Source organism: Somniosus microcephalus, chromosome 17, assembly GCF_052327205.1.
Source record: "Somniosus microcephalus isolate GS21.2 chromosome 17, FLI_Smic_1.0, whole genome shotgun sequence".
In the NCBI taxonomy this organism is placed as follows: domain Eukaryota; kingdom Metazoa; phylum Chordata; class Chondrichthyes; order Squaliformes; family Somniosidae; genus Somniosus; species Somniosus microcephalus.
In genome coordinates, this window is record NC_141003.1 from 16,654,934 (window position 1) to 16,678,183 (window position 23,250).

The 23,250-nt window shown below is 46.5% G+C and overlaps 1 protein-coding gene across 5 annotated transcripts in view; it reads right to left on the reverse strand.

Annotated features, from left to right (window-relative positions):
• irag2 (inositol 1,4,5-triphosphate receptor associated 2) overlaps positions 1–23,250 on the reverse strand; it is a 184,640-nt gene that overhangs the window by 44,604 nt on the left and 116,786 nt on the right. For 4 of the 5 annotated variants that reach the window (XM_086009980.1, XM_086009979.1, XM_086009976.1 and 1 more), the window contains 6 exons: positions 22,836–22,914; positions 12,576–12,622; positions 12,392–12,459; positions 12,173–12,307; positions 11,461–11,558; positions 2,263–2,350 (listed from right to left, as the gene is read on the reverse strand). In XM_086009980.1, coding sequence (XP_085866106.1) covers positions 2,263–2,350; positions 11,461–11,558; positions 12,173–12,307; positions 12,392–12,459; positions 12,576–12,622; positions 22,836–22,914 — 515 coding nt within the window. The remainder of the gene's footprint in view (positions 1–2,262; positions 2,351–11,460; positions 11,559–12,172; positions 12,308–12,391; positions 12,460–12,575; positions 12,623–22,835; positions 22,915–23,250) is intronic. The other variant, XM_086009978.1, reaches the window with a different exon arrangement.

Sequence of the window (23,250 nt, forward strand, 5' to 3'; positions counted from 1 at the left end):
TTGTAACTGTACTGGAACAGCTTGGCTGGAGGTGCGGCTAGTTCTGGAGCACAAGTCTTCAGCACTACAGCTGGGATGTTGTCGGATCCCATAGCCTTTGCTGTATCCAGTGCGCTCAGCCATTTCTTGATATCACGTGGAGTGAATTGAATTGGCTAGAGACTGGCTTTTGTGATGGTGGCGGCCTCAGGAGGAGGCCGATACGGATCATCCACTCAGCACTTCTGGCTGAAGATGGTTGCAAACGCTTCAAGCCTTGACTTTTGCACACACGTGCTGGGCTCCATCATCATTGAGGATGGGGATATTCATGGAGCCTCCTCCTGTTTGTTGTTTAATTGGCCACCAGCATTTACGACTGAATGTGGCAGGACTGCAGAGCTTTGATCTGATCCGTTGATTGTGGGATCACTTAGCCCTGCTTCCGCTGTTTAGCATGCATATAGTCCTGTGTTGTAGCTTCACCAAGTTGGCACCTCATGTTTATGTACACCTGGTGCTGCTCCTAGCATGCTCTTCTACACTAATTATTGAACCAGGGTTGATCCCCTGGCTTGATGGTAATGCTAGAGTAAGGGATATGCCAGGCCATGAGGTTACAGATTGTGGTGGAATACAATTCTGCTACTGCTGATGGCCCACAGTGCCTCATGGATGCCCAGTTTAGATCTGTCCTGAATCTATCTCAATTAGCACGGAGGTAGTGCCACACAAGATGATGGAGGGTGTCCTCAGTGTGAAGACGGAACTTTGTCTTCACATGGGGTGTGCGGTGGTCACTCCTATCAATACGATCATGGACAGATGCACCTGCGACAGCTAGATTGGCGAGGACGAGGTAAAGTAAGTTTTTCCCTCGTGTTGGTTCTCTCACCATCTGCCATAGGCCCAGTCTGGCAGCTATATCCAGCTCGATCAGTAGTGGCGCTGCCGAGCCACTCTTGGTGATGGATATTGAAGTCCTCCCACCCAGAGTACATTCTGTGCCCTTGCTACTCAGTGCTTCTTCCAAGTGGTGTTCAACATGGAGGAGTACTGATTCATCAGCTGAGGGAGAGCAATAAGTGGTAATCAGCAGGAGGTTTCCTTGCCCATGTTTGACCTGATGCCATGAGACTACAGGGGGTCCGGAGTGGACGTTGGGGACTCCCAGAGCCAGTCCCTCCCGACTGTATACCACTGTGCCCCCACCCCTGGTGGGACGCTCTGTGTTGGAGGAGTCTATGAGTATGACTATGTCAGGCTGTTGCTCGAGTAGTCTGTGGGGCAGCTCTCCCAATTCTGTCACAAGTCCCCAAATGTTAGTGAGGAGGACTTTGCAGGGTCGACTGGGCTGGGTGTGCCTTTGCAGTGTCTGAATCTGGTGCCTAGGTCAATGCCAGGTGGTCCATCCAGTTTTCTTATTGCTTTTCCTAGAGGTTTGATAATAACTGAGTGGCTTGCTAGGCCACTTCAGAGGGCAGTTAAGAGTCAACCACATTGCTGTGGGTCTGGAGTCACATATAGGCCCAGACCGGGTAAGATTGGCAGGTTTCCTTCTGTAAAGACATTAGTGAACCAGATGGGTTTTTTACGACAATCCGGTAGTTTCATGGTTAACCATTACCGACACTAGCTTTTTATTCACGATTTATTTCATTAACGGAATTTAAATTCCCCAGCTGCTGTGGTGAGATTTGGACTCATGTCTCCGGATCATTAGTTCAGGGCTCTGGATTACAATCGTATTGTAGGTGTCAACCCACGGAGTCTGTTTCTCGCTAGCACTTAAATTAACTCGGGAAAGAAAATATGGAACTTGCGCTTTTGTGCCAATTCTCAAAACTTCTTGAACAAACGAATTCCAAGAAAGGAGAGAACCAAGGCTAGGGGTGACAAATCAATCTGGGCAGGTTGCAAATAACTGTAAAACCTTTAATCTAGGTAATGAACAAAATCTGAATCGCTGCGTTCCTCCAATTCTGGCTTCTTGCACATCCCCGATTTCCTTTGCCCCAGCCTTGGAGCCTAGACAGCTGAAGGCACGGCTGCCAAGTGCTGGCATTCCCTCCCTAAACTGCTCCCCTCCTTTAAACCCATCTCTTTGACCAAGCTTTTGGTCGATCCGTCCTAATATCTCTGTGGCTCAGTGTCAAATGTTACCTGATAACGTTCCTGCCAAGTGCCTTGGGACGTTTTACTATGTTAAAGGCGCTATATAAATGCGTGTTGAAGCAGAAACAGAAAATGCTGAAACATAGCACGTCAGTTTTTAATTCTCACCTTCAGCACTGCTAACTGGGCTTCCACGGACGACTTGTGATGCACTTGGGCTTAATTCATCTACAGCCACAGAACCTCGAGTAGCTTCCTAATAAAAGAAGGGAATAGAGGCCGTTAAAGATGCAGCTTATTGCCCGAGCGTACTGCACACAGCTAGTAACTCATCGGGTCACTGCGCATGTGTGAAAACACGGCATAAAAACAAAGTCCCCCGATATTATTGTCTACAATAATCAGCATTTCACCCAATGACATGTAAAATAAATGGCTGTCCACCTATCCCATTGTAAGGGCAAATGGGACTCAGTCCCGAGAACACGGGAAGAAAGTGATATAGGAGAGGGGGCAGGGGAGGGAACGTGGCGTACAGCCGTGTATTTTTAACATTTGTAGGTTAGAAAGGTGCAATAAATTTCAGTGTCAACATCTCAAACCAACAAATGTTACAAGATTGCTCGCCAATGTTCTGCAGAGTGCTGAGGATCTGATTTTTAGTAAGGTACATCTTAGTGGTGATAAAGCTTGAAAAGCTTTGAACACAACAATGGCAGGGAGGTCTTACGGAGACCACTACATCTCCTGAGCAGATAGATCTTGGATAATGGACACTGAGTGTGTCCTTCTCTAACTGGCCGCTAGTTCGGAGATCAGCATCCTTTCTGTAACCTAATGCTACTCCTGGCACTGTTGGACAGAAGGGAATAGGAGATTCGGTGACCAGAGGACACAGATGTAAGGTAACTGGCAAAAGAACCAGAGGGGAGAATGAGGCAAATTCATTTTATTTTTGTATAAACACAGCAAGTTATGATGATCTGGAATGCACTGCCCGAAAGGGTGGTGGAAGCAGATTGAATAGTAATTTTCGAAAGGGAATTGGATAAACTTGAAAAGGAAAACACTGCATTGCTACGGGGAAAAAGCAGGAGAGTGAGACTAATGGGATAGCTTTCCAAGAGTGGGCACAGACACAATGGGCCGAACGGCTTCATTCTGTGCAGTATAATTCTATGAATGAGTTAGTTAGCTGGGGAGGGAGCATTCAGGGTCTCACCCATCTTGCTTTGGGTGCGTAGGATTGAACTGAGCAGCTGCTCCTAGTGATTCTTTGCTACTTTGTACTGTATGAAAGAACATTTAACTGCAAAATAATGGCTCTCAGTAGATGGATATATGTCCTGTGTACAGGAATACTTTGTGGGATGGAGGGGTGGACAAACAGGAAGGAAATAAAGGGTAGCACAATTGCCTTCATTAGCCGAGGCATAGAATATAAGAGCAAGGAGGTTATGATGGAGCTGTATAAAACATTGGTTAGGCCACAGCTGGAATACTGTGTGCAGTTCTGGTCGCCACACTACAGGAAGGATGTGATCGCTTTGGAGAGGGTGCAGAGGAGATTCACCAGGATGTTACCAGGGCTGGAGCGCTTCAGCTATGAAGAAAGACTGGGCAGATTGGGTTTGTTTTCCTTGGAGCAGAGGAGGCTGAGGGGGGACATGATTGAGGTGTACAAAATTATGAGGGGCATAGATAGGATGGATACTGAGGAGCTTTTTCCCTTAGTAGAAGGGTCAATAATTAGGGGGCATAGATTCAAGGTAAAGGGCGGGAGGTTTAGAGGGGATTTGAGAAAGAACTTTTTCACCCAGAGGGTGGTTGGAGTCTGGAACTCACTGCCTGAAAGGGTTGTGGAGGCAGGAACCCTCACAACATTGAAGAAGCATTTGGATGAGCACTTGAAATGCCATAACATACAAGGCTACGGACCAAATGCTGGAACATGGGATTAGATTAGACAGGGCTTGATGGCCGGCACGGACACAATGGGCAGAAGGGCCTCTATCCGTGCTGTATAACTATGACTATGACAATTCAAGCTGTTTTTTGAAGACAAACTATTAGCACAATTATTATTAGGTTCAGGTTGAAGTTATTTAATTTTGTATTTAACGAGAAAACGACAACAAGTGTATTTATACAGACTCTTTAACATAGCAAAACATTCCGAGGAACTTCAGAGGAGGAAATCAGTCAGAAAATGGATGTTGGACCAAAGGAGGAGCTATTAGGCGGAGTGACCGAAGGGGTAAAGAGGGTTTTAAGGAGGTTCGTAAAAGGAGCAGAGGGAGGTGGGGAAGCAGAGGGTTTTATGGATGGAACTCCAGAGGGTGGGGCTTAGTCAGCTGAAGGCACAGAGGCCAATGGTGGGGCAAAATAGGAGTCAGTGCACAAGAGGCTGGAGCCAGATGAGTGGAGGGGAAAGACAGGGTCGTGCATTGGAGGAGGTTACAGATAGTGAAGGGAAGAAACCATGAAAGAATGTAAATACAAGGATGAGAATTTTAAATTTGAGGCATTGGTGTCAATGTAGGCCAGCGAGCACAGGGTTGATGGGTGCTCACTTGGTGCGAGTTAGGACATAGGCAGCAGAGCATTGAATGAGCTCAAGTTTCTGGAGGATGGAAAGTCGACTAGGACAGCATTGGAATAGGCGAATCCAGAGGTAATAGAGGTGAGGGTTACAACAGCAGATGGGCTGAGGCAGGGATGGAGGCATCAATGTTACGGAGCTGGAAGTAGGTGGCCTTTGTGATGGAGAGGATATGGGGTCAGAAGCTCATATCAGGATCCAATGGGACCCTGAGGTTGCAAACAATATGGTTCAACCCCAGACAGTTCAACCCCAGACAATGGCCAGGAAGGGAATGGAAATGGTGGCTAGGAAATGGAGTTTGTGGCTTTGATTTTCCAAGTGTTTTCAACTGGAGGAAATTACAGCACGCCCAAGAGTGGATAGCAGATGAGCATTCTGACAGCACAGAGGCAGTGCAGGGTCAGAGAGGTAGTACCGTTAGGTGCCGTCAGTGTACATGTGGAGCTTGACCCCTTGTCGGAGGATGATGTTGTGGGAACGAGGGTTCTCACTACCTGTTTACCTCACTATTCTTTCTGGGCTGTCTTGAGACCAGCACACGATGAGTTAAAAGTTAAAACAGCTTTCTGTTGATTGTGGATTGTAAATTGGTAAGGGGATTTTAAAGCAAATGTATCTCCACCGTTCAGAGAACGGTGGCATAGTGGTTAGCACTGTTGCCTCACAGCGCCAGGGACCCGGGTTCAAATCTGGCCTTGGGCGACTGTCTGTGTGGAGTTTGCACATTCTCCCTGTGTCTGCGTGGGTTTCCTCCGGGTGCTCCGGTTTCCTCCCACAGTCCAAAGATGTGCAGGTTAGGTTGATTTGGCTATGATAAATTGACCCTTAGTTAGGGGATTAAATACGTGGGGTTACGGGGATAGGGTGGGATATGTGTCGGTGCAGGCTCGATGGGCCGAAATGGCCTCTATCTGCACTGTAGATTCTGTGATTCTGTGAACTGACCTGCGTACCTATCAGTCTGACGTTACTCTCTGTTCAGTAAAAAAACCTGTTTATTTGTTCTCCCGCAGTCCGTGTATTATTGAGGCGCGGACTCAACAGTGGCGACGAGCAGGTTCGAACTCACCTGCGGTAATACATCACCTCGCAGGGAGCTTTCCCTGAGAAGTAGTTTCTTGGAGGTCGAAGTCTGAGCAATGGGCGTCGACCGCGGGCAACCACCCAAGGATCCATCGGTGTTCGGAGAATTGCGGGAGAGGCTGTGGAGAGCTGGGCTTGGCTCCCCAGTCAAGAGGTTCCAGCAAATCGTGCTGGTAGCAGGTAGTGCGCTGACCCTTCCGGACTGCGGCAGGCTCGAGCTCAATCGAACAGCTCTACAAAACGGGCCGCGCAGCGTCGCCGGGAGGAAAGAGGGTGGAGCACACAGGGCGCGGTCGGTGCTCAAGAACCGGGCAGCGTAGAGGAAATATAACAAGGGGAAGGACAAGTGAGATGCGCCGAAGCTGCGGGTCGCTGCCATTACCCTGTAGAATGCTAGGAGTGGCGTGGCAGCAAGGGGAAGAAGGAAAAGCGCGGGAGGTGCCATTTTATTCCATTGGGGAAGAAGGAAAAGCGCGGGAGGCACCATTTTATTCCATTGGGGGAGGAAGAAAAAGTGCGGGAGGCGCCATTTTAAATCACCCAAGATGCCGAAGAGTGGCAGTATCACTGCTTTCGACAACGTGGTAGAAGACTGGACCACGTATGTGGAAAGAATTGAAGTGTACTGCAATGCCAATGAGGTGGCCAATGGAAAGAAGGCGTCAGTATTATTAAATTTAATGGGCGCGAGAACATACAGCCGATTGCGGAATTTAATTATCCCAGCTAAATCAATGGAGAAAAGTTTTGAAGAGAATGTTAATATCTTACAGGAACACCTAAACCCTACACCGCTGCTGATAGCAGAAAGATTTAAGTTCCATAAAAGAAACCAGCACAAAGATGAGAACAATGCTGACTATCTTACGGAACTACGCAAGTTATCGAAGCACTGCCAGTTCGGAGCAGGACTGGCAGACACCTTACGGGATAAGTTTGTCTGCGGGCTCCAGAGTGAAGGAACCCAGAAACGACTACTTTCGGAAAAGGACCCGACGCTAGAACAGGCTTTCAGCATGGCAGTATCCCATGAAGCAGCAGCACGGGGAGCTGCGGAAATACAACAGAAACCACAAGAATACAGCACTAACGAAATGGCGTATGGAGCAGTAAAGTGCTATCGCTGCGGCAAAACAACCCATGATCAGAAGGACTGCTGGTTTAAGGACAAAGTATGCAGGCAATGCGGGAAAATGGGACATATAGCAAGAGTCTGCAGGTCGGGAAAGAAAACCAACACTACAAAAACTAAGGAAAAGTACAAGAAAGTAAAAAAAATGACAGACAGTAGTTCGGAAGATCAGGAGAGTGATAACGACTCCGGGAGCAGGAGACTAAGTTGTCTAAAGTTACACAACGTGATCACAAAGGAGGATCACCGAACCATTTGGGTCACCCTCTTGATAGCAGGGTCCCAAGTAAAGATGGAATTGGATACAGGATCAGCCCTAACTGTCATGAATCGACGAGACTATGAGCGGCTATTCTCACACATACCCTTAAAGGACACGTCCATTGTATTGAAGACATACACAGGGCAAAAAGTCTACCCGAGGAAAAATAAGGGTGCTAGTTAAGTACAACGGCAAGGAAATACAGAAACTGTATCTATATATACTACAAGATGGAGGACCACCATTATTGGGTCGTGAATGGATCCGAAAAATACAATTGGGTTGGCATTCCATTCAGGCGCTAACTGTGACTGACAAAAAGGATGATGACATCACACCTGGATGATTGTCACAAATTCTAACTGACGCAAAAGAGGTGTTCCAACAAGGACTTGGGACTCTAAAAGGAGTAAAGGCAACGATAAAAATCAAAGATAACGCAAACCCAAAGTTTTTTTTAAGGCCAGACCGGTGCCGTACGCGATCCGCCCAGCCGTTGAAGCAGAATTGGAGAGTCTGGAGCGTTCGGGTGTGCTGTCCAAGGTGGACTGGAGTGAGTGGGCCACACCCATCGTTCCTGTAATGAAGAAATCATTGAGCAGCACGCCTGGGGAGCCGAAGAAGGTTCGCATCTGTGGGGACTTCAAGGTAACTGTGAACCCAGTCCTGCACACAGTGCAATATCCACTTCCACGGATAGAAGATATTTTCACCTCACTATCTGGAGGGAAATGCTTTACGAAGATTGATCTGGCCCAAGCGTATCTACAAATGGAGGTGGAAGAAGCATCTAGGAAATACCTCACGATAAACATTCACAAAGGCCTTTACCAGTACAATCGACTGGTATTCGGGGTAGCATCAGCCCCGGCTATTTGGCAGAGGGCGATGGAACAAGTCCTGCAAGGGATCCCGGGGACCCAGTGTTATTTGGACGACATCCTGGTTACGGGTAAAAATGACAGTGAACACCTTGCCAACCTGGAGCAGGTGCTCACTAGATTGCAGGAATATGGGCTACGAGCCAACCGCCCCAAATGAGAGTTCTTCAGGAGACAAATCTCGTATTGTGGCCACATGATTGATGAGGAAGGGTTGCATAAGTCGCCAGACAAGATTGAGGCTGCAGTCAAGGCTCCAGCACCGGAAAATGTGTTGCAACTGAGGTCGTTTCTTGGGTTGGTGAACTACTACCATAAGTTCTTGCTGAATTTATCTACAATCCTGCACCCACTGAATGCCCTGCTGCAAACTGGAGTAACATGGAACTGGAGTGATGAGTGTAAGCGTGCCTTTCAGAAATATAAATGCCTAATCACTTCAAAAGAAGTATTGGCCCACTACAACCCAACACTATTGATTCGGTTGGCATGTGAGGCGTCTCCCTACAGCACTGGAGCGGTGCTGTCACACAAATTCCTTGATGGTTCAGAGAGGCCAATAGCTTTTGCGTCGCGCTCGTTAACTTCAGCCGCGCGTAACTACGCCCAGATTGACAGGGAGGCCCTCAGCCTGGTGTGGGGGGTGAAGAAGTTCAATCACTAGCTGCACGGGCAGAAATTCACCCTACTGACTGATCATCAGCCCCTGGTCTCCATTTTTAACCCAAAGAAGGGCGTTCCGGTGATGACGGCGCAACAGCTGCAAAGATGGTCACTTTTTCTAGGGGCACATCAGTACAACATAGAGTACAAGGGTACGAAGCAGCATGGAAACGCTGATGGGCTGTCGCGCCTACCATTGCCTACGGTAGAGGAAGCACCTGCAGTGGACCCTGTTGAGATATTCCATGCGATCATAGTCGAATGTCTGCCCGTTACAAACTCCAGTATAGAGAAGGAAACCCGAAATGACCCGACACTCTCTCGGGTCTATGATTTGACGGTGAAGGGATGGCCAGCACATGGCGACTCACTGTTGCCAGCATTCTCGCCAAGGAGAGAACAGCTGTCAGTGTGCCGGGGGACCTTGATGTGTGGATCCCGAGTGGTAATTCCACCCAAGTTGAGAGACAGAGTGCTCAATGAGCTTCATAAGGGTCATCTGGGAGGGGTAAAAATGAAAAGCCTAGCCAGGGCTTATGTGTGGTGGCCGGGAATCGATAAACAAATCGAGGACCTGACCAAGAGCTGCTCAGGATGCCAGAAAGTCCAAAATGCACCACCACAGGCCCCTCTACACCCATGGGAGTGGCCCTCATCTCCATGGCAACGGGTACACATTGATTTTGCAGGTCCATTTATGGACTCGATGTTTCTAATCGCCGTGGATGCCCATTCGAAATGGCCAGAGGTCATCAGAATGTCCTCCACCACCACGGAGAAAACTATTGCAGTCCTACGGACCATCTTCACCAGGAATGGCTTGCCAGAACAGATTTGCTCCGATAATGGGCCACAGTTTGTGTCCGAGGATTTCCGGAGGTTTCTGAGGAATAATGGGGTGAAACATTACACATCTGCCCCATATCATCCAGCCACAAATGGATTGGCTGAGAGGTTTGTCCAGACCTTTAAAAAGGCAATAAAGGCAATGTATAATGACAACATACCACTACAACACAAGGTAGATAATTTCTTGTTTGCTTACCGGAATGCGACACATGCAGTCACCAACCAAGCTCCAGCCATAATGTTCTTCAACCGAAGGCCAAGATGTCGCCTGGATTTGCTCAAACCAAACATAAGACGAGATGTTGAGGATAAGCAATTCCAGCACATCAATGAGAAGCCAACCAGGAGCTTCAAGATAGGACAACCAGTCTTGGCCCGCGACTACCAAACAGAAAAATGGCAGCCAGGAACGATATGCACACAGCAGGGACCACTAATGTACACAGTGGATGTTGGAGAGAGCATCGTGAGACGCCATGCTGACCAGATTCTAGAGTCACAGGAACAAGCCAAACCTATACCACGAGCATGTGCACCTGGTAATGAACCCGAAGTACAGATTGCATCTACCTCAGAAGCAGTGGTATTGGAAGCTGAGGAACCAACCAATGACAATGAGCCAGAATCGACTCCACCGCAAGAACAGGATACTCGAGAAAGGCACTATCCAGTCAGGATCAGGAAGCCTCCTAAAAGACTGAACTTATAAATGATTATTTCAGTTGATGTTTATATTAGAGAAAATTGTAATTAGTTATTATTTAGTTGTTAAATGAATGTTATGTACTGTTTATCTAAAAGGGGAGGAATTGTTGTGTATGTACCTTTAAGAGAAGAACTGATTTTATACTGCAGTACCGGCAGTGACCACCCCTGTATAAAAGGCCCTAGCAGGCTTCTGTACTTCAGTCTGACGTTACTCTCTGTTCAGTAAAATACCTGTTTATTTGTTCTCCCGCAGTCCATGTATTATTGAGGCGCGGACTCAACAAACACTGTTTAGTAGCTCATACTGGAATCGTGAGTATGATGTCTCAAGAGCTCAGGCTGGAATCGTAGAGGCTCAGTAGCTCGCTCATACGGGAATGGTGTAGTATGAAGACCTGTGCACTCATACTGGTTGTGGATAGTATGAGGTTTCAATAGTGTGTGTGAGAGTGTGTGTGTGTGAGAGAGTGCGAGTGTAGAGTCTGGTGTTTAAAAGTAACAAAATGAAAAGAACAAGAAAGCAGTCCAACAGATGTCACCAAGGGACAGCATGTAGATGAGGAAGAGGAAGTGGCCAAGGATAGATCCTTGGGGTATTCCAGAGGCAATGGTGTGGCAGTGAGAAGAGATGACATTGTTGGAGATGCTCTGGCTAATACTGGATAGGCAAGAGTGGAACCAAGCAAGGGAACTCCCAGAGCTGGACGATGAAAGAGTGGCATTGGAAGAGGATGGTTTGGTCAACTGTGTCAAAGACTGTAAAGGACGAGGAGGGATAGTGCACCATGGTCACGGTCACAGTCACAGAGAATGTCAATTGTAACTTTGATTAGGACGGTTTCAGTGCTGTGGCAGGGGCGGAACCTGATGTAAAATATTCAAGTAGAGGGAAAGATGGGCACGGATTTGGGAGGCAACATGTTCAAGGACTGGAGAGGAAAGGGAGGTTGGTGATGGGGTGGTAGTTTGCAAGGAGAGAGGGGTCAAGAGTGGGCTTCTAAGGAGGGGGAGTGATGATGGTGGTTTACAAAAAGAGGTGGACAATACCCGAGGAGAGAGAACCACTTAGTGTTATGCAACTTCAAGTTTAAGATTTACCACACAAGTGACATTTTAAAACATCCAAGTATTTGGAAAGCAACAGGTACAAACGGTGGTCTTTGTTAAATGCATATTTCCATACCAAGTTAATTTTTAATTTATTTCTTGACTCCAGTTGATCCCTATTGGAGGTACAAGGCTCAGCGATGAGCTGACTGGCACTTGTAGGAAGTGGGCCATCTGTGGAAATAGAAGTTCAGTCAATTCTTCATAACCATCGCTTTCAGCACACGTGAACATTACACTTTTTTTTTTTTGCAGAAATAAACCCTGCAAGAATCTTACTGCTCAGTTTCACAAAGCTTTTTTTTTTTTTAATTCATATTTGAGTTGGTCCAATTAAGTATCAGGCACACGGATAGTAGAACTTGGGGGACATTTTGTTTTATTATGACCTTCTGTCGAGAAGTTTAAACTCTACAAAAATTACATCGAATTTACAGCACAGAAACCAGCCATTCAGCCCAACAAGTTTATGAGCACAAGCCTCCTCCCATCCTACTTCACATCGTTATGGACATATCAAAAAAAAAAACAGGCCGGTATGCAAGTATAAAGTTCAGAAACACAACAAATGGTCACTGTACCTATTTCACCAACGAACCGCTAAAGGTTTCTTTTTTCCAAGTAAACAAAATCCTACTCAAGTTGCCTTAACAGTAGAAAACCATTTAAAGGAACGATAGCTTGAAGTCTGCAGATTCAATACACACTAAGAAGCCAATAACAAATGGCATTAATACCACTTACAGAAATTAAGATATCCAAAGTGATGTAAATCGAGAATGACCTACCTGAGGAGCCATCTTTAATTATGCCACAGATATTGGCATTATTTTCGCTAACTGCGTCGAGTGTTTTCAGAGCTTGCTGCTGCTGCAAGCCATCATCGGGTTGTTTTGTGGAAGTATCAGAGGCGCTGGACCCTGCTTCAAGCATAGAAGAAGTCAACCTCATGCGAAAGATAATGGGCTACCGCATATTTCAACTCTAGATGCTTGGGAGCTGCTTACCCGACATCCTGGAGCTCTCCAGGGTAATAATACCAGTTGTGTTTGACTGGATATGTTCAAGGTTTTCACTGGAAAATGGTTCAGTTACAAGGTTAGTTCGGTGCGCTAAAGCAATATAGAAATTTAATGCATTTTGTGGATTTAAAAAAAAGGCAAACCCCATCAGTAGGAATCCAAGTCTTACCTGGGTTGAAGCAGATCACGATTGTCCACTTCCTCACCAGCAGATGCCTATACAGAAAGCATTTACACAAAATTTCAATAATTCAAGTTTAATATTCCAATAATCTAGCACATTTTCCCCATGTCTCTAAATTGTCAGACTGCTTGTCTGACATCCAATTCTGGATGAGTAGAAATTTCCTCCAACTAAATATCGGGAAGACCGAAGCCATTGTCTCCAGTCTCCACCATAAACTCTGTTCCCTAGCCACCGACTCCATCCCTCTCCCTAGCCTCTGTCTGAGGCTGAATCAGATTGTTTGCAACCTTGGTGTCATATCGGACTCTGAAATGAGCTTCCGACCACATATCCGCACCTATTTCCACCCCTAATATCACCCGTCTCTGCCCCCGCCTCAGCTCATCTGCTGCTGAAACACTAATCCATGTCGGTGTTACCACTAGACTTGACTATTCCAATGCACTCCTGGCTGGCCTTCCACGTTCTACCCTATGTAAACCTGGTCATCCAAAACTCGGCTGCCCGTGTCCTAACTCGCACCAAGTCCCGTTCACCCATCACCCCGGTGCTCGCTGACCTACAATAGCTCCCAGTTAAACAATGCCTCGATTTTAAAATTCTCATCCTCGTTTTCAAATCCCTCCATGGCCTCACCCCTCCCCATCTCTTTAACCTCCTCCAGCCTTACAACCCTGAGATATCTGCGCTCCTCCAATCCTGGCCTCTTGTGTATCCCTGATTTTAATCGCTCCACCATTGGTGGCCATGCCTTCAGCTGCCAAGGCCCTAAGCTCTGGAATTCCCTTGCTAAATCTCTCTGCCTCTCTTTCCTCCTTTAAGACGCTCCTTAAAACCGACTTCTTTGACCACCTGCCCTAATATCTCATGTGGCTTGGTGTCAAATTGTTTGATAACACTCCTGTGAAGCACCTTGGGGTGTTTTACTACGTTAAAGGTGCTATATAAATGCAAGTTGTTGTCAGAGGGCCACAACGAACGTCTATGAAAGTAATGAGTGGGGCTTCACTTAGTTCAGCCCTTAACTCAACTATGACATCGAACCTTATTCCAATTTTAAGAAAGGGGAAACAGACTGCTAAAGGGCATTTGAACTCTTGGCATACCATCATAATGGAGGGGCGATGTATGGGTAAAAGGTTTGTACAACCACTCGTGCATTTTCTCAAGTAGATCCCATGTGAAGCACGCATGATATAAAGTAAGATAGTGCTCGCTGATTTTGGCATCATACCAGAAGCAGACAGGCATAAATTTAAACTGGTGACAAACAAAAAGGTGTGTGAAAATTGCGATTAGAAGGAGAAAATGATCAAGTGTGAGTTGATATTAAAAAAGCAAAACTTGCATTAATAATGCATTCATGTCCTCCAGGACCCGAGCAGTTAATCGAGGTTGATACCTCATTGCAGCTCCGAGGGAGTGCTACACTGTCGGAGAAGCCTCCTTTCAGGTGAGAAGTTAGACTCAGGCCCGGTTTATGGGACCTGAGCAAATTGGCTGCTACGTTTGCCTGTAGACTAGTGACCACACTTCAAAAAGCCTCAAATATTCAAAAGTAGGTGCCCGATGACATCATACGGACCCTGATGCAAATTTAACCCCAATCCACACGAGGCTCGTTGAGTGATGAACAGGCCGGGGAAAACTGGCATCGGATGAGTCCAGGGCCGGGAGAGCCCCAGCAAGCTAAGTTTTTAAAATTTGTATCGAGCTCCACAAGGAAACCTTGGGCCTCCCCTGCCCAGGCTTCCCCCCTCCCTCCCCTGACCACAATCACCTCACACTCTCACCCACCCACCTCCCAATGACTTACCTTATTGCTAAGTTCCCAGTGGCGGCATCCAACGGCCCAAATTCCCACTCCCACCCACCAGCCTTCACGTCATTGCTGATCCAGATGGCTTTCACAGATTTAAATGAGGCCGGGGAGGTAAAATGGCCCGAAACTCAGGCCAGTACGGCCTTGTGAGCCGGTCAACCAGCTGATCATTATCTCATTGCTGTTTGTGGGATCTTGCTGTTCCCAAATTGGCTGTCATGTTTTCCTGCATTGCAACAGTGACTACACTACAAAAAGTACTTCATTGGCTGTAAAGTGCTTCGGGGCGTCCTAAAGTCATGAAAGGCCCGCACTATAAATGCAATTTTTGTCCTTCTTTACATGTTGAGGGACACCTTGGAAATAACTGACAGACCCAGTGTTGTCTCCCCTCTTACTCCCTCCTGGAATTGGGTACGAGGTCTTTCTGCATGTAGTTATGAATGTGCAACCCTATGTGGATGGGCAGTGACCAGAGTACTAATCACACAGAAGCAGTCAATGTACCTGTCTGACAGGCTTCTTGTGATCCTCCTCCTCCTCCAAAATGGGGGAAATGGCCAAAGACAGTAGAGCATGAAATGGTCCTGGGGGAAATTAGTCTGAGCTAGCAGATGCAGTACATCTTTAAGGTTATACAAGAGCTTAGCAAGACCACTGGTGGAGTTGTGTGCGCAGTTTTGGGCTCCACTCTATAGGATGGGTACAGCGCAAATTCACTATGATACTGCCTAGTATGAGGAAATATAAATACGAAGGTAGACTTGAAAAAGTGGGTCTGCTTTCATTAGAACAGGGAATTATGGGGTAATTTGAATGATGTTCACAATTATGAAGGGATAGGACTGAGTAGTAGAATCAGACTGTTTCCAGTGATTGAGGGATCCAGTATGAGGGACCATAGATTTCAGTTTTTAGGATGGAGAACTGGAGAAACAGTTTTTTTTCCCTACAGAGGGTTGAGGGGCAGTGGAACACACTGCCAGAGTTAACAAGTGAAGCAGAAACCATGGCACCATTTAAAATAGGTTAGCTCGGCAGTTGAAGGAAACGGGGAATAAAGGGTTTCGACCCGAAACATTGACTATTTCTCTCTCCTCGGATGTTGCCTGGCTTGCTGAGTTTTTCCAGCATTTTCTGTTAAATTGGGGAATAAAGGGATATAGGAACAGGGTAGGCACGTGGGGTTCGGACTACTGCTCCTGTAGAGGATAAAGACCGACACGGACTGCTTTGGCATCATAATTTCTGTGATTCTATGTTATTATCTACAAGCGAGTCTCTTTGTGCCTAAGCAGGGACATGTGAGTAAAGTAGTTAACCTGCTATGCAGCATTAATGGGGAAATAAGCAGCAGGTGGTGGCAGGGAGTAAAGGAAGCTTCACTTTCAAAAGAAAGGAAGCTAATAATGGGCCCTCCATTGCAACGCCTGCTTGAAACAGGTGTTGAGCATCTGAAGTGCTGCTCAGGTGTTTCAGCTACATTGTGGGGAGGACCCCTCATTTACATTTTAAAAAATCAAGGGCTTGATGAGCTTTGTGCACGGTCGGTCAGCAGATGTCTGGATAACAAACCACTTCCTGATTGCGTAGACATACGCAGTGTGTAGACATACGCAGTATCCTCAGGCCTCTGCATCCACTAATATGGGACCCCAAAGTAATGCTGCACTTTGGCTGCTTCTGATCACATCAACAGCCTCAGTGAGCCATTCTGTCTATGGCCAGAGAAGCAGGAGGAGAGTGGGGCTGACAGAGGATCAGCACATTGACCCAACACGAGGCACAGGTGGCGAGTGTGGATCTTAGAGCAATTTGAACTCTGGATAATTTTATCTTGGGAAAGCATCATTGACACTCAATGCAACACAAGTGGCCCAAAAGAAGACTTTGTCCACGACAAGGTAGTATTGAGTCTTGCCTGCTTAATGGGGTCATGTGATCGGTGGCTGGACGCAGGGAGAGTTTCTTGGAGGGGTGGAGATACCATAACTTCAGTGGTTGTACAAACAGAAACAGTAGGCTGTAACTTCATTGCAAGGTCTTCAGCTGCTGGTATGAGGCAGTTTCCCAAAGAGAGAGAGATAGTTAGCGGAATGCCAGCCAAGCAGAACCCCTATATCATCAAGTGTAGATGACCATGTCGAGAATAAAATCCAGGAGGCTATAGCCACAGGGGGAACACCTGCCTTCACAAATCCCATGGAGTGCTGTGATAGGAAAGACCTGCCGCCACTATTCAAGGCTGTCATCCAGTAAGCAATGTACTGCAATTAGTGGTTAATTATTCATTCTGGGCACACGGCAAGACATAGCAGACTCCTTCAGCTTGTAGAACTGCCTGGGAGCCATAAACTCAAGACAGAAGTGTTGGGAAAAGCTCATTTGGGTCTCTCTAGGGTCAACTTAGCTCGAAAATGTAACGGCCAAGTTGGGAGTTTGGACCAGAATCCTTTCAGTTAGCAATCGGATACACTAACCAGACATGGCCACAGTAACCCCCCTGGGTACTGCTTGATCAGCACTTCCGATTGGTCCTGGAGGGCTAGGGCCATTGAAGGGGGCTCAGTTTTTCCCCAGTGGGCTCTAGATAATAGAAACAGAAGACAGGAGCAGGAGTAGGCCATTCGGCCCCTCGATCCTGCTTCGCCATTCAATGCGATCATGGCTAACCATCCAAGTTCAGTGCCCAGTCCCTGCTTTCTCCCCATACCCCTTCATCCCTTTAGCCTTAAGAAATATATCCAACTCCTTCTTGAATATATTTAATGAATTGGCCTCTACTGCCTTCTGTGGTAGAGAATTCCACAGGTTCACCACTCTCTGGGTGAAGAAATTCCTCTTCATTTCTGTCCTAAAAGGCCTACCCCTTATCCTTAGACTGTGACCCCTGGTTCTGGATTCCCCGACCATCGGGAACATCCTCCCTGCATCTAGTCTGTCCAGTCCTACCAGAATTTTATAAGTTTCAATGAGATCCCCTCTCATTCTTCTAAACTCCAGCGAGTACAAGCGAAATCGACCCAATCTCTCCTCATATATCATTCCTGCCATCCCAGGTATCAGCCTGGTGAATCTTCGCTGAACTCCTTCCATGGCAAGAATATCCTTCCTCAGATAAGGCGACCAAAACTGCACACAATACTTACTCAAGGTGTGGTCTCACCAAGGCCCTGTACAACTGCAGCAAGACATCCTTGTTCCTGTACTCAAACCCCCTCGCTATGAAGGCCAACATACCATTTGCCTTCTTAACCGCTGTAATGTATGTACCTTTAAGGGGAGAACTACTTTTTACAGCTCCTGTATACTGTAGTACCGGCAGTGACCACACCTGTATATAAACCCTGAGTAGTGATCTGTACAGTTAGTTCTAGAGTAACCCTCATTCAGTAAACACCTGTTGAATCGTTCCCTGCAGTCTTGTTGTCTAATTATTGAAGGACACACCATCAAGATACACGGATCTAACAACCGCCTGCTGCACCTGCATGCTTACCTTCAGCGACTGGTGCACAAGGACACCCAGGTCTCGTTTCACTTCCTTCTCCCAATCTATTGCCGTTCAGATAATAATCTGCCTTCCTGTTTTTGACACCAAAAAGTGGATCTCATTTATCCACGTTATATTGCATCTGCCATGCTTCTGCCCAATCACCCAACCTGTCCAAATCATCCTGGAGTTTCTCGGCATCCTCCTCTCAGTACACACACCCACCCAGCTTTGTGCCGTCTGTAAATTTGGAGATATTACATCCAGTTCCCTTGTCTAGATCATTAATATATATTGTGAATAGCTGGGGTCCAGGGACCGATCCCTGCGGTACCCCACTAGTCACTGCCCGCCACTCGGAAAAAGACCTGTTTATTCCAACTCTTTGCTTTCTATCTGCCAACCAGTTCTCTATCCAAGTCAATACCTTGCCCCTCTCTAATGTTGGAGAGCAATGACCTGATGATTAGACTGGTGTTGGCTGGTTAACAACTTGTATTTATATAGCGCCTTTAATCTAGTAAACCATCCCAGGGCGCTTCACAGGAGCGATTATCAAACAAAGTTTGACACCAAGGCACACAAGGCGATATTAGGACAGGTGACCAAAAGCTTGGTCAAAGGGGTAGGTTTTAAGGAGCGTCTTTTATGGAGGAGCGCGATGTGGCGAGATTTATGGAGGGAACTGCAGAGCTTAGGGGCTAGACAGCTGAAGGCACGGCCTCCAATGGTGGGGCAAAGGAAATTGGGGCAAAGGGATGCCAAGAGACCAAAATTGGAGGAACGCAGACCTGAAGGTTGTAGGGCTGGAGGAGGTTAGAGAGATAGGGAGCGGCAAGGCCATAGAGGGAGTTAAACACAAGGATGAGAATTTTAAATTTGAGACATTGCTGGTCCGGGAGCCAAGGTAGGTCAGCGAGAACAGGGGTTGGGTGAATGGGACTTGGTGCGAGTTAGGATATGGGCAGCAGAGTTTTAGATGAGCTAAAGTATACGTATGGTGGAAGATGGGAGACTGGCCGGGAGAGCATTGGAATAGTCGAGTTTGCAAGTGCTGCGTGCTGTTGATTTGCACAGTCTTAACTCATTAAAACCCTTTGAATACACTTTGGTTGAACCCAAGCTTTGACTCTTGCCAACCCACGTCTAAGCTCTTCAGGTGTGTGCACCCCACACCAGGCAAAAAGAAACTACTTGTGAATTTTTCAGTTTGCCATTGAATGATAAAATACCGTCCCCACTGCTTATAGTGGGCGCGTTGGGTGTTAATACGATTTGCCCGTTACAAGTAGTGCACAGTAAAACTGCAAAGGTTTGGCTTCCTGTACCTAAATCTGGACAAGGTTCCTGGCTTTGCCAGCCCAAAAGTTAAAAGGACACAGCTCTTGGCTATTAGGCCGACAACATCCAATATAGTTTCTATAGGAGACCTCTGTTCACTGCGCTGACCACCAGAGACCCACTGCCAATCGTTGGTGCTGTGCCCTTCTCGGGAATCTCAGACTGAATGGCAATTACACCCATGCGGTGCTCATGTAGGATGGACACAATAAAACCTTATACAGTCTGAGCGATGGTTGGTGAATACAAGTAATCGCATCACTCAGCCACTATTTCACTGTGCTCTCCAATATGAACAGTGACACCACAGTACTGAGGCACTCATCTCCTCAGGTGAACAGTTAACTGTACTTGGTTGCACCTCAACAAGGTCTGAAAAGCTTATTGAATTGCCCGGATTAGCTGGCACGCTTAATGTGTTATAAGCCATGCCTTTGTAATAGAATCCTATGGTGATGGCAAATGGTTAGTGCCATTTGTTCAAATAGCCGGCTGCCAGTTAGAAGTATGGACAGTGTAGGTGATGGGGACCGTATAGGTTTCTGTAGCATAGTGTTTATCGCATTCAAAATGGTGAGGAACATTTCAGAATGATACGAGAGATGTGGGACTTCAGTTATGTGGAGAGTAGAGAAGCTGGGGTTGTTCTCCTTAGGGCAGGGAAGATTTGATGGAGGGGTTCAAAATTGAAGGGTATTGACAGAGTAAATAAAGAGAAACGGTTTCCACTGGTGGGAAGGTCAGTAATCAGAGGAGACAAATTTAAGAGAATTACCTAAAGAACCAGAGGGGAGATGAGGAGAATTTTTTTTACGCAGCAAGTTGTTGTGATCTGGAATGCACTGCCTGAAAGGATGGTGGAGGCAGATTCAATAGTAACGTTCAAAAGGGAATTGGATAAATATTTGAAAAGGAAAAAAATTGCAGGGCTATGGGGAAAGAGCAGGGGAGTGGGATTAATTGGATAGCTCTACCAAAGAGCCGGCACAGGCACGATGGGCCAAATGGGCTCCTTCTGTGCTGTATGATTGAGGTCATGGGCTCCCACACATGCTCAAAACCCAATGAGCAATATAAAAAAAGAGAAGTGCCAAATGTGGCTCTGAAATAGAAGGGAAAGTCACCGCTTGCATTTCTGCAGCACCCCTCATGTGCAGGAAGTGTAACACTGAGGACATGCCGTCGATAGGGAGAACCCAGCAAGGGGTTTAGGGGGACGGCTGCAGCTTGAAATTGTTGAAAGTAGAAGGGAGGAGAAAGGTACAAAGAATGGTTCAATGTGTGATGCAGCTCTATTGGTTTTTTCTGAGGGAGTCCTGCACTATCGGAGGTGCCGTCTTTCAGATGGGACGTTAAACCGAGGCCCTGTCTGCCCTCTCGGGTGGCGGTGAAAAATCAAGTGTCACTATTTCGAAGAGGAGCAGGTGCGTTCTTCCCGGTCCTGGCCAATATTTATCCCTCAACTAACATCACTATTGGCTGCCGCGTTACCTACATTACCACGTTGACGACACTGCAAAAGTATTTCATTGGTTATAAAGTACTTTTGGGATGTCCTGAAAACATAAGGCACTATATCAATGCCAGCTCTTGTTCGAAGCTGTAAATCGAACAAGCCTCTCCCTGCATTTTATGGATGAGAATTTCTATGGAGGTTCTTCCCCCTGGTCTGCCATCAACTTCAGTAGAAGAGACGAGCAAACCTCAGGAAACAATGTCATTACTGTTTTTTCCCCAGGGTTTCCGTGGCTCTTCCGTCAAGTTATGGCGGACAAGTGGGTGAATCCTCATGGAAATTCATCCCCAAGTGTCAGAGAACATATGGTGTCATCTTGGATGAAACTTTTTAAGCACGCAGTGTTTCAATGGGCAGTTCACTTCCCACTTTCTTATTGAAAGAGAATTCCCAATTCAGACATAAATGCTCCCCATTTTCCCCCCCTCTTAGTTTCTCCTCCGCTACTCTCCCGAAGGACCGAAGGGATCATTCTTCATTTGTGAGCTTAGTTACGGAATGTCATTCAACAAGTGGAGCATCGTTGCCAAACCTCGCCTCAGCCTTTCCTCAACCATCTTCCACACACACGCACTTTCCAACAGCGATCAAAGGATAGCAAATCAGCACCAGTAAACTTGGCAAGTTTTTCTTCCTCCTCCCTAATCCGGTCAGCCGAGGCTGAGTTTATAGCACTCTCGGTCGTGGGTTCAAGTCCCACTCCAGTCTTGAGCACATAATCTAGGCGACACTCCAGTGCAGTGCTGAGGAAGTGCTGCACTGTCAGAGGTGCCGTCTGTGGTAAACCACTTTTACCGTTCACTATCGTTACACTATAGTTATCACTGTTAGATCGTTTCCCTATAGTTATCACTGTTCACATTGTTGTATCACTGTACGAGGTCGCCTCTTGTCACGCTGCTATACCTGGGCTGACCACTGCCGACTCCGCCCATGGCTCCACCTACCTGCCCAGGTATAAAGGTGGTCGACTGGCTGGTATTCCTCCTTCTTGGATCCGATCACCCACGAGGGTGGGCTCTGTTATTTAGTCAATAAAAACCTATAGTTACTTTCTTAACTCGTCGCTTTTCATTGGACGAATTGATAGGTATATCACCGTCTTTTGGATGCGATGTTAAACCAAGGCCCCGTCTGCTCTCAGGTGGAAGCAAAAGATCCCATGGCACTATTTCGAAGAACAGGGGCGTTCTCCCCGGTGTCCTGACCAACATTTATCCCTCAACCAACATCACTAAAACAGATTATCTAGTCATTATCACATTGCTGTTTGTGGGAGCTTGCTGTGTGCAAATTAGCTGCTGTGTTTCCTACATTACAACAGTGACTACACTTCAAAAGTACTTCATTGGCTGTAAATCACTTTGGGACATCCAAAGGTCGTGAAGGGTGCTATATAAATGCAAGTTCGTTCTTTTCTTTCTAACCCACAATCGTGTGCAGCTATAACCAAGACTATTTTATACCATACTAGAAAGTATTACAACCCCTCACCTTAGCCACACACTCAAAGTGATGCCTTGTGAAAGTGAAGCAAAGGCAGGTTAGGTCAACAGTATTTCAAAGATGAAAAAAATTGCCCTAACACAGATCCACATATGTTATTAGATTACTGTAGCAGAATGTGGTCACATACGGGGAAAAAATTCCGCCTTATTTCAAAACTGAAGATAGCTCCACACCCATTACTTCTGCTTTTTTTTTAAAAAACAAGTATGCAGGTTTCTATCTCCGGAATGGAGCCTGTCCATTTGTCTTTCATTCTCGAGTCTGCTTCTGTAGTTTTGCCCACAGGTTTTGTTAAGAGATTGCACAGCAGGAGAAATGTTAACTTAACACAACCAAGGCCAGTTGTCATAACGGATGGGCCACTTCATGAACTCGCGAGTGGAGTCTTGCAGTTGCTTTTCCTGCATCTTGTCATTTGGCCCTTTGATACTGGTGTCACGTGACTACCGAGAACTCCGCCAGAGTTTTGAAATTGTTACAGCTACTGGGCATAGAGTTTCACGTTTAAATCGCCCACATAATTGCCACCAGCACGACAGCAAACACACAAGAAGCACTAACCTTATTCAGAAGCTCTTCACTCATACCAGGAACAGAAAGCTCTGAATCGGTCTGGATACCAACTGTGTGTAACTCGCACCTGTCATCAGATTAAAATATCGATCATTTGCATGAAGACCATGAACAAATAGTGCCCCCGATATTGTTGCAGGTAGACCATCAATGTCTACGCGTCAAATTGTGCCACAAACTCTTGGCATTTCAATAGTCTTCATTGTACCGTACGAGCAGATTAACAAACTGGAATGGAAAGTAGAACAACCGCACCAGGCAAAAACAAAAAAGTCAGCATTCACTTGTGTTCCTTTCGGTTTGCATTGCAAATTTGCTGCCTGGTCAAAGCAGTATGCGAGCTTTAAAACTGGGTTTTAAAAACACAACAGCTCTGCTGCTGTAGCATGTTGCTGTAATAATA